The sequence below is a fragment of the Colossoma macropomum genome, unplaced genomic scaffold, assembly GCF_904425465.1.
Source record: "Colossoma macropomum unplaced genomic scaffold, Colossoma_macropomum, whole genome shotgun sequence".
NCBI lineage: Eukaryota > Metazoa > Chordata > Actinopteri > Characiformes > Serrasalmidae > Colossoma > Colossoma macropomum.
In genome coordinates, this window is record NW_023494793.1 from 11,307,416 (window position 1) to 11,319,245 (window position 11,830).

The following is an 11,830-nucleotide window of genomic DNA, read 5'->3' on the forward strand; positions in this document are numbered from 1 at the left end:
GCTGCTAGCACCGTTTATTAGCTTCTACATTAACGGCTAATTGAATTTGTGACGTATTTGTGTAATGCACGCTGGGTATTGTAGTCATACAACGTTGATGGATGTAATCACGAAAACAAAACATCTTAAATTTCGTCAATCTGATTATGCTGCACTACGGAAAACTACAGAACACAACAAATAACATATTAAATGCTAGTTTAGGTCAGAATGCCCCTTTAAGTATTTGGTCCTGGAGGCGTTCAATAAAATGCACAAAACAGAATTAAAAACTAAAAACTCCCTGTCAACAGGGACGTCTATTTTGTGGGCATATCTAGCAATATCACCAAAACTGAAAGCCAGTAATTCAGAGTTCACAATACACTGCACAGTTTTATATTATATAACGCTGGAATATTTACCCTGAAGCTCATTAACTTTTATTACTTCCACTAACAGGCCTTACTGTACAGTGACACAGGCAGTCTTGGTAACACTTCAGGCTGCTCGCTAATTCTGGACATGTTTTTCTAATTATCCGCACAATAGACGATTTAAAACGATCAAAACATACAGACATGACTTTGTTCTTTGACGGCTGAAGGTTTGGGAAGAAGAGGGGAGGCTGAAGAGGACCGTGTGGACGGATGAGTGCGGTGATGCCCGCCTGTACAGTAACTGTGAGACTGTAACGGCGCCTGTAATGTATATCCGGTTTGGTAGGAATAAGCAGGAATAGCGGTGCGCCTCCTGCTCTCCATGTCACATTCCTGCGAAGTGTTTCCAAAAAGGAACAGCTGGAGGACCGCGAGAGGGAAACACAGCTCTAGGCCACAAGGTATTGTCGGCTGATGTGTTATTATTATTATTTATGAAAACGAAGGTTTATCAGTGAAGGACTAATGCGATGTTTGAACAGCTTGTGCTCGTTAACAGTCGGCTCAGCTGGACCAGCCCTCCGCTAAGCTAACCAGCCTCACCACAAACAATAGGGAAAGCTTCGCACGACACGAACAGATGTTTTCTTCGCTATTTTCTTCTCAATATATCTTACAAAACGTCCACCAGACAAGCAAGAAATTAGTCTTTTACTCGGTTCTTTTTCATAACCCTGCTCACGGTGTGAAAGCGGTTGCGCTTATCAACTTTGTCGGCGTTTTGTTCTTTAAATAAATTAGCTAGTTAGCTAGCTGCGTTAGGTGGCTACGTTGCTGGTGATACCAGGTCGCAGACGAAGGCACCTAGCTGGCCTAGCCACGTTTAGGAACCGGGAACATTAGCTACACCACTCACTGTCACAGTTTACTCTTCTGTTAGCGCATCTGTGTCACTCTAATATGCGCTTGTCTACTGTTAATAAGGCATAAAAAGACGTTTCCAGTTTCACGGCAATGACCTGGAGATGGAGAACCACTTTTTAAAAGAAGGGTTTTCAAGGGTTCTTTAGTAAAGGGGAATGGTTCCATTTAGAACCACGAGTTCTACATAGAACAATTTCCGTGGTGAAATGTTTTTGTAGATCGATGGAGAATGTGTTGTATATGGTTTTGTATTTGAAAATGGTTCTATATAGCACCAAAAAAGAGCTCTGCTATTGTTAACGTCAAGCTTGCAGAACAACAGAAGAACCCTCTTTGGTGCTATGTAGATCATTTTCAAAACGGTTCTATATAGAACCATACTCAACACATTCTCCACCAATCTGAAGCCATTTCAACATTCAAAGAACCATTTAAGAATGAAATGGTTCTAAATAGAATCGTTCTCTTTACTAAAGAACCATCTTTTTAAAGAGTGTGCGAGGATGTGAGGTTGGCTAATAAACTGACCCCCTCTCGCTGAGGGAAATTCTACAAAATGACACAAAATATAATTATGTAGACCCAGGAGTTATTAAGATTCTTGTCTGGCCTGTAACCCAAATAGCTCTGTAACCCAAATTGATCTCTAATCTACTTCAGCAAGGTGTTCATGACAGTTCTTGGAATAAGTCCGCCTGTGCCAGTGTTCTTCAAGTAAGCCGCTGGCAGGCTGTGCTTTCCTGATCCCTGCTTGGATTTAGTTCAGTGCTGCTCTGTATTCTGGAATTGTAGGCCTTATTTTGTAAATGCCCTTTTAGGCTAAATCTGGACAATGCACTTGGAGGTTTTAAGGGGGTATTTCTGTACGTAACACATTTTGATGCAGCCAGGTGCATCAGATGTTGCTAGGTTTGTAGGCCAGTTTTTCCAGTCACCAGATGCTTTGAACCAAAATCCTCATACAAGATTATCACCCTCCTGCCAGATTAGTCAGTATTCATACATACATAAATACATATATATAAATATATATGCTCTCTTATATCATGCTTTTGGAGCATAAATAATAAAAACTGGAGTACTTCTGATTCTAAATTAGCCTTCCACATCTGAAACAAGAACAAACATTTATTGTGAAGTTTCATTGTGTTTCATTTACAAATATCTCCCCCCATCAGGTTACACTATTGTTGTGCTATATTAGGCACATTGTGGTGCACAATGGACCTCAGTGAACCTCAGTGATGTCAGCAACTTTTGACAAACCGTAGACTGACTGTTTTCTTCAGGGAAAAGAAAACCTTGTTAAACTTTGTTAATATTTTTTAAGATGTCACTGTGTTGTGATAATGTTGTCTTTCACACATTTTCAACAGGGTTACCTTGGACATAATGCTCACAGAAGATGGATGCTCCTGAGTATTTGGACCTAGATGAGATTGATTTCAGTGATGATTTAGCTGTGAGTAAATGAGTAATACTTTTATGGGACTTGGCAAACTGGAGATGTAGCTGCTTTGTAACAGCAAATCAAGACGAATGGGCGTAATAACCAGATGTGAGGGCGTATATAAGTGTGAAAACATTTTATGTAAAAGTCGCAAGTAGAATTAAAACATAATAAAAATGAATGTAAGTTTCTTGCTGTTGAAAGCCGCTAAAGTAAACATGCAGTGATGATCTGCCATTTTTACAAATACTTTGACTACCAGTTTTAAAGTGTAAGGATAGTCCTGTAATATGGACTATAATTGCAAGGAAACTAACAAAGGAGAAAATAGTGCCATAAAAAAACGATAGTAGCATAATCTAGGTATTTGGTCACAACAGCTGCTTTCTTACACAGATGATACAGATGTGCCGTTGAGTATAGATCTGTTTGTTGACTTAGCTGATTACTTAGGCAATTAACTGAGGTATTTATTTGCATTGTAAAGAGGCCAATGTAGAATTTGGCTTGATTAAAACTGCGTCGTGAAAACAACACATCAGCACACTCCCTTGGCTCTGTTTCATCACCACATACCATTGTGATGTTTTGCTTTCAGGAAAGGAACATGAAATTTGATAGTGGCATAAGCTAGTGTTCATAGTGTTACATTTTTAAGATCTGTGTAAAGATTGCTATGAGGTCCTCTTTGTAAGGAAATTTGATCATACACAAAAAATAAGATCCAGTATGACATTTGATATGAAAACGACAGAGGGTATATGCATCGTTGTGTGCTGTATGTTAGAGGATGGTCTTGTTTGTGCACAAGTGGGTACCATAAAAGTGATCTGAAATGATCTTTCTCTATTATAGTACTCATCAAAAAGCATTCCAGAACTCTGTCGGAGAAATGATGCACAAGCTGAGGAGAGACAAGGTATGTGTGCTTTTGGAATCTGAATGTGTTATAAATGTAATATAATGCATGAAATCCAGGTAAGTGACTAAAAAACTTGGTCTTACTCCCTTGCAGTAATGGATGACAAAGATGTATGTTGTTAAAGGGGCTGTCAACTTTTGTTCATCTGTTTATGGTTTTAGCTAGTCTTAAAAAACAATGTTGGTTGTTTCAAGTACGCTATACATCAAGTCCAATTCCTCAAAGCAATCAGTATTAGGGCAGATTTTTTTGTCAGTGGCTTCTTTCCACTGCCCCCCCTATTCAAAACAAAGTCTCTTTAGTTGTGCCTGACTCCACTGAGCAATCTAGCTAGCTAGCATTTTAAAAACAAACCCTCAACTCTGGTAACATTGCTGTAACTGACAGCTTTAATTTAAAAAAAAATATCAGTTTCACAATTTCTGCCAGGCAGAATGTCCAAGTAAATGAACACGATTCTTTGTTCATACACAAACTCTTATGCATACAGAAAGAGTCGCTTTGAATTTACTTGATTCAGATGTGTACATCGATTCCACATGAATACAATAGATTACATCAACACAATTCTTGCCAAAAGTAAAATAAACAACAGAGTCCAACTGCTGACAGAAAATAAAAGCTTAAAAATGAGAAAAGCCTGCTGCCACAAAGTTGTTTATATTGTCATGGCTACATCTCTGCCAATCACCGTGGTCTGAAATGCCCACCCAGTCCTGTTCAGTCAGAAAAGCTGAGTTTATCTCGCTCTTACTCCATTTGAAATACTGTTTAGTGTTTATTCTTTCTGTGGTTAACAATCATCAAACTCACTAATCTTTAGGCTCATTTAGGTTTAATAATTGCAATCAAGTTGCCAGCCCCTTTAAACCTACAAGCTAATAACGAGCTATAGCTTAGTAAACCCACACCTGGAGAATGATTTAATTCAGAGTGACTGTGATTTCACTGTACTGTTTCAGCTCCAGGCATCAACTGGGGACGAAGTGCCTCATTACACAGTGGAAGTGGAATCAAACCCACTGGAATTGCTGATGTGTACAGCAAATTCAGGCCTGTTAAAAGGGTTTCACCACTTAAACATCAACCAGAGGTTTTGGACACTGAGACCGACAGTAAGAGTCCAGGGCACAATGTAGAAGGAAACAAGGAAGAATCGTCCTCTAAAGGGCTCCAAACAAGTGTGATCCCATGTGATGTTCAGGGGCTCAAGTGTAAAGGTATTGGTAATGGAGCACTGTTTGGGGAGCTGGAGCACTATGACTTGGACATGGATGAGATACTGGATGTGCCTTATATTAAATCCAACCAGCAAATGGCAACCCTCCCCAGAGTGGCCTCTGAGAAGCGGACCTCAGGGAGCAGCACCAGTGATAGGTGTCTCGGCCTCAAGGCATCATCTCTCACCCATACTGAAAGCCTGGGCGGAGGGACGCAGTACTGCGTACTCTCACCTGTTAACTGGCCGGACATGAGAAAGTCGAAGTCCATGGATCCAGACTATCTCAGGGCGCAAACAGCTGGATACGACCACTCCCCAAGCTCACTGCACTGCTCGATATCTGAAGCAGACAAACTCTTATCAGGAAGACCTTTTCCAGACACACCAACCCATAAAGCTGGGACTGACACCCCTGGCAGCCAGCCTTTGTTCCCTATTCAGGGAAGCACACCGGGAAGACTAGATAGTAGCAAGTCTTGGAGCGGTCCAAGAGCATTTGGAGAATGTGATGAAGAAACCAAGAAGTCTCAGAATATAATCAACATCGTCCGGGAAGGACAGATCTCGCTGTTGGTAAGGAGTGCTGTAAAACGATTGAATCGACTGAATGATTTGTTTGTTGTAAGAAAACCATATATCAAATGTAATCTTCATCCTTTCTCAGCCTCATTTTGCGACCGAGAATCTGGAGCTGATTCGAGATGAGGATGGGAACAATCTCCTTCATGTCTCTGCTGCACAAGGCCATGCAGACTGCCTGCAGCACCTCACCTCCCTTATGGGGGAGGACTGTCTCAATGAACGGAACAACCAGCAACTAACACCCGCTGGTCTAGGTGTCAGGGTGAGCTGAATGGTCACTTTTTGTAGCTACTTTTGTCTTTTTTGCGAATTCAGACTATGTTTGGTACACAAAAACTCCAGTTAATCCATTTGTAGGCTGAATCTAGTTAATTGACAATATTCTTCTGGCTGATCTGTTACTTGAGTTCTTTGAATCAGTTGTCTCACAAGTTATTTCAAGCTATCAGTATATCCAGTACTGTGCAAAAGTCTTAAATCATTAATCTTAGCAGCAAGTGTGTTTTGGGCAGCAAAAACAATATATAACTTTAGAATAAGGACGAATAAACATAAATAAACTTTTTTCAAAAAAGTGGTTGATGTCTTTTGAGCTGGTTTGGTTCTGGAATTCACCTCAACACCCTCAGCCGTTGTAAAGCTTTGTTCAAAGGTACCCGCACACCAAATTTAATTTATTGAAGTATTGATTAGCCAAACCAGCCACTGCACAGTAACTACAATTAGTACTAGGCTTTTTCAAGGAGTTTGGAAATAGTTGCAAGAACACGGTGACATACATAAAATCACTGCTTATTGTATTATATTATTGCTATTTATTCTAATAGCTATAGATATTTGAACAAATAAATGCTTATTGCTCAAATAAACAGGTTTTTTACAATGCAATTATCTGAGGTATCTATATTTTTTGCACAGTACTATATATTTACAATTTTTGTGTTCTCTGTAGAACGGACACCTAGAGTGTGTGCGCTGGATGGTGAGTGAGACGGAGGCCATTGCAGAGCTCAGTTGCACTCGAGATCACCCCAGTTTAATCCACTATGCAGCACGATATGGCCAAGTGAGGATCAAATCAAGAATAACAACATTAAAGTTGTTTTTTACACTGAACTTCTATGACTCTGTGGTGACTCTTCTCTTTAGGAAAAGATTTTGCTGTGGCTGCTTCAGTTTATGCAAGAACAAGCCATTTCTCTGGATGAAGTGGACCAAAATGGGAACAGTGCAGTGCATGTTGCTGCTCAATACGGTCATCTAGGCTGCCTTCAGGTAAAAGACAAGTTTATTTTTGTTTCTCTGTAGTCCAGTGATTTTTGACAAAGGCTTTAGAAAAAAAGAGTGTTTTGCAAAAGTAGATTTTTCTGCTGGACAATGGAAAAAAATCGGAAACAGGATACTGCTCTCCCTCCTGCTTCCTGTTTGTGCAGACTAACCAAGTCACTAATCAGCAACTAGGGGAAGTGTGTTGGCGTAAGGAATAATATTGTGTTGAGTAGTGAACTTTTAGAGTTTAGAAGTTCTTGGTCAGCCACTGGGCAGACAGCTTCACTAAAACAGCTTTCATTAGTGCACAGAAGTAAACGTTGAATGCCTTAATAATGTGTGGAAGTTTTCACAATGGACTGTCTGGCTTTAGCTACATTTTTATTTACAGAATCTGTTGTAATGCTATCTTTTGATTTTTTTGTTGTCTCTTTATTCAAGACACTGGTGGAGTATGGCTCGAATGTCACCATTCAGAACCAGCAGGGGGAGAGACCATCCCAGTGTGCCGAGCGACAAGGTCACACTACCTGCTCGCGTTACCTGGTGGTGGTGGAGACCTGCATGTCTCTAGCCTCACAGGTGGTCAAGCTCACCAAACAGCTCCATGAGTAAGAAGACCTAGAATACAATATGATGTTGTAGACTTACAGTTTTGCAAACTGTAAATTTGATATATATTTTTTGCTTTACCTCAAAGATGAATGTTTTCAACATTTTTTTTCCACAGACAAACTACAGCAAGAATAGCACTCCAAAATCAAGTCCAGCTGCTTTTCCAGTCCCAAGATCCTAATGGAAGACCAAGATCACCCAGGTCTGCTCTTCTCTCCTCACTATGTCTAATTACTTTTGTCTCATGCAATGTGCTGCCAGTGTACTGCTCTTGGATTAATATTGAAATTTCCTGAAATAAAACGGACCATAATTTCAGTCGATGTTGTTTTCGATTAGTTCACTTATTCCTCCGGCTGAGGCTTGGCCTGAAATGACCTTGACTGCGGAGGGTACGCCTGGCGATGGGCAGTGGGTGCTGAGGCAGAGGAATGTGGACTCGGACGCAGTCCTGCGCAAGCTCCTGGGAAAGGACATTGCTGAGAGGGTCGGCTCTAAAGAGAAGCTAAGTCTGGAGTTCCAGGAGGGGGCAGTAGATGGCGCCAGCGGCACAGCGGATGCAGGAACAGGGCCTGGCACAGGGCCGCTGAGAAGACTGGGTGTGGTGGAAAGGCGGGAGCTGAAACTGGCACGCCTAAAACAGATCATGCAGCGTTCCCTGAGCGAATCGGACACGGACTCCTACCCTCCGGACGAGTCCAAGCAGGCAACGGGCACCTCCAGGCCAGAGAGGCCCACCCAGCTTCCCATAGCTGAGAGCGAGGAACCTGTGTCTGGGCTGCACTTACTGATGAAGAAGCATACCTCAGCCTCTGAGCGTAAGTTCTCCTTTGCGCTCAGGACTTCCAAATCCATGGACGGATACAACCACTCTCCGACAGACAACAGCGACGTCGATCACGAAACAAAAAATGACCTGTCAGGGGACTTGGCCGAATTTAACAACGGGCAGAAAGTCACGACAAGTCCAAAGAGTGCTCTCAAATCCCCTTCCTCTCGCAGGAAAACCTCACAGAACCTTAAACTCAGGGTGACTTTTGATGAAGCGCCAGTCGTCCACAAGGACAGTCAAGCAGGAGAGGTGGTCAAAGGAGCATCTGGTAAAGAAAAGTCTTCAGAATCAGGGAAAAGACCCTTCGGAACATTCCGCTCCATCATGGAAACATTGAGTGGCAATCAGAACAGCAACAACAATAACACTCAAGCCACATCTGCTGGCAAGCACCCTGTTTGTAGTTCAGCACAAGGTCAATCTGGGAAAAAAACAGATGCTAAGGCCAGTCCGGGGGGTCTGTCCAAATGCAAAAACAAGACAAGCGCTGTTTAAGTGCCTTCCCTGAGAGAGCAGAGCAGGGCCCTATCGTCACTTTTTATTAAAGCATTTAGTATAAAATTCTTTGAGTATTTTCAAAGGATTATTGGTAACTGAGGTCCAAGCATTCACTTGTATGCGCTTGACATAAATGACTGACCAAAATACACTCCTAAGCATACATTTGGAAATCAGGCACTTGCTGAATTTCAACTTTGCAAGTAGCTCAAATCATTTTAGCATCCTGGTTTTCTTGGAACCGCTGTATATAAGAACAACATAACATTATTACAATCCCATTCTCAGTATTTCGTTGTGTAAGTGAAACTGTTACAGCACTCATTTACCAACACTGTGATTTTTATACAACCATGATCTCGTTTTACCGTTCTATGACTCATTGAAAAGCAAGATCGGTCTTACCTTTGCGCATAGTTCTGTTTTAGAAACCTGAATGCAATACGAACCATACGTAATAGATTTGTGGTTTTTCTATTAATCTGTGTTTTAGGAAATGGCATGAATGTTTATGACCACTGCGTTTCATTCTGAACAATACTACACATCACATTGCTGATTTTAGAAAGATAAGCATGTTCCATTTTTTCTTAATCTACAATTTGACAATTTCACAAGAGATGGCAATATTGGATACAGAAACTGTAGACTTTACGTTAATCAAGAATGCTTCTTTATTCTGATCCGTAGAATCATGACTTCCAGTCTTTTCATAATTAAATGTATGTATAATCTGTAGTTTTTTTTTCTCATTTTAAAACAAATTTATGAGTTATAAGTTAAGTATTATGTTTGAAGGAAAGAAGTATTATTGCAACCATTGTAACATTTTAAGACAAAAAATAAATGCATTTAACTGTTCATGTCTGTGCAGTTTAAAAAATATGATGCCAGTTTCAAAAATATACAGTATTGTGCAAAAGCACCTGAGGAAATGATATTTAAATATGTATTTGAGTGAGTGTTTATTGCCCCAGAAAACACTAAGATTAGAATACATACATATAACATTAATGCAAAAAGTAGTGATTTCATATATGTCAATGTTTTCATTTAACCATTTTAACCATCTATTCTTAAGGAGATCCCAGTATTATTTGTAGTTATCATTTAATATTGGTTTGTTTGGAGATCTGGAAAATTTGGAAATTTGGAACCAAACTTTCTTCTAACCAGCTCACAAGATATCAGCTACAGTTTTGAAAAGAGGAGATTCTTCCTACTTTTTACTGCATTGATGTTTGTTTGCATTTATTCTAATGTTACATAGTGTTACAAGCAAAAACACAGTTATTGTCTGGATAAATCGTTTCAAACAATCTGTTTAACAAGAATTTCTTATTTTGAAAAAAATTCCATCACCAGCACAGTTGTTTTAATACTAATACTGGGCTTCCTCAAGGAGCAGTTTGGAAATGGTTGGACAAACACATTTTCTGAGCAAAGAAATGCTTGCTGACCAGATAAATTACTTTTTAATTAAAATTTTTTAACACTTTTATGAAGTACTGTATGTGTGATGAATGGATGTAAACATACACTTCCTGCACATCTAATGCAATATATGTCCAAAATAAGGATGTGGATATATCAGGAGTAACAGGATTTAAAATGTTCTATGATTTATAAACAATAATACGTAATTTGTAGAATATGTTTAGAAAATAACCAACCAAACATTAGATTATAGTAAAAAAAAAATCCCGAAGGTTCCCAAGACTTTAGCAGAGTACTGTATGTACTTCTTATTTTATAACTAGGCATTATTTCCTTTTTTAATCCATACGATGTACTATAAATTGAGTCTGTGCAGAGCATGACTGCATTACTCCCTGTAAAACAAATGTAACTTTCACAAAGAGTAAAAGTAAATGAGACCCTTTGATACTCTTAATCTATGGTTTGATATGGAAAAAAACAAAATGTACCAGCAGTGCCACATTGTACAGTGTACAGTGATTTTCTTTATTCAACGTTGAATCCACTGCTGCACACAGTCCAATTAAACAGAACTAATTAGGCTCCTTTTTTAATGAAACGTAGCTGGTTTACGTTCTTTAAGTACCGATGATGTCCACAATACATCCTGATAAATGTATTGTGAGGCAATGATTGAATATCGTCATGTTGTCCACCTAGGAGAAGCATTTCTCTAACAAATATTTTTTAAAGGATCATGTGGTACAAGCATGTCAGACCTGCCTGGTTTCCATTCGTAAACAGCCCTCCATAAAGCACCAGTTTTATGTTCTCCTCCAGCGAGGAGAGCGTTTCATTTTTTACAGAAAGTGATACCTGGGGAGGCTGGGTTTTTGTAAGTGAAGTTAAGCTGATGAATTAGCCCTCGTTTATTGGACAACAGTTTGAGGCAATGTCCAGGGGAGTCGTTGCGCACCTTTTGAAGAAGCGGGCAGTTTAATTGGTGACGGGACGGGGGGGCTTGTGAGGGGAACCGTTTAAGCACGGGGCCGACGGCCTGTTGTGCAGCATGAAAATGGAAGAGACAAGCGCTTGATTTGACAGGAGGAGTCATATATAGATTTTTGTGTCCATTGTTTTGGCTTATTTGTGTGTGCTTTACTCAGTCAATCAAATATAATTGACACCGCTGGGCTCTGTTGTTTCTGGGATGACAGCAGTTAATGCCAGTGGAGGGAAAAAAAAGAAAAAAGACACCGGGAGGAAAGTTCTCCTAGTGAAGGATGGGAAAAGGTTTCTGCCAGACCTGTGACAATTTTTCACACTTCAACAGCATTAATTGATGTAATGGCAGTGATGATGGATACTGATATATGCAACCTTTCAAAAAAAGTAATTACACCACCCCCGTCCCCCACCCCCACTGCCTTCTTGCCTCCTTTGAATAAGATTGCAAATGAAACTGTGCCAGCATTTTCAATGATCTTTTTCATTCTTTATTATGTGTTGTGTACATTGATCAGTAAACGTCTTTTGTAATATGCAAATGATTTAAAAACCTGTTTCAAATAGAACAATAAACACTAAAGCAGTTACACCATAACAAAGCACTGTAATGTCTTATTTTACTCCAAAATTAGTCTTATATGTAGGCAAGAAACATTCAGTGCTGTAGTTTTGAAGTTGCATGTTTTATTCGCTCACATAATGTGATGAATGTAACACAATAAAAGCCATG

At 39.8% G+C, this 11,830-nt stretch overlaps 1 protein-coding gene across 1 annotated transcript; it reads left to right on the forward strand.

The window, feature by feature from the left end:
* Positions 1 to 474: 474 nt before the first annotated feature.
* On the forward strand, positions 475 to 11,346 carry LOC118813248 (synuclein, alpha interacting protein). Its single transcript, XM_036578478.1, has 10 exons — positions 475 to 820; positions 2,660 to 2,745; positions 3,589 to 3,652; positions 4,618 to 5,450; positions 5,542 to 5,721; positions 6,412 to 6,525; positions 6,609 to 6,734; positions 7,170 to 7,339; positions 7,459 to 7,545; positions 7,683 to 11,346. The coding sequence occupies exons 2-10, from the start codon at positions 2,689 to 2,691 to the stop codon at positions 8,668 to 8,670; spliced, it is 2,619 nt and encodes an 872-aa protein (XP_036434371.1). The 5' UTR covers positions 475 to 820; positions 2,660 to 2,688; the 3' UTR covers positions 8,671 to 11,346.
* The last annotated feature ends 484 nt before the right edge of the window (positions 11,347 to 11,830 follow it).

Excerpts from the sequence above, each read along its gene's own strand:
- LOC118813248 (XM_036578478.1), top strand. The coding sequence starts at position 2,689 with ATGGATGCTCCTGAGTATTTGGACCTAGATGAGATTGATTTCAGTGAT. Across the intron at positions 3,653-4,617 it reads ACAAGCTGAGGAGAGACAAG|CTCCAGGCATCAACTGGGGA; the intron begins GTATGTGTGCTT and ends GTACTGTTTCAG. Across the intron at positions 6,526-6,608 it reads ATGCAGCACGATATGGCCAA|GAAAAGATTTTGCTGTGGCT; the intron begins GTGAGGATCAAA and ends TCTTCTCTTTAG.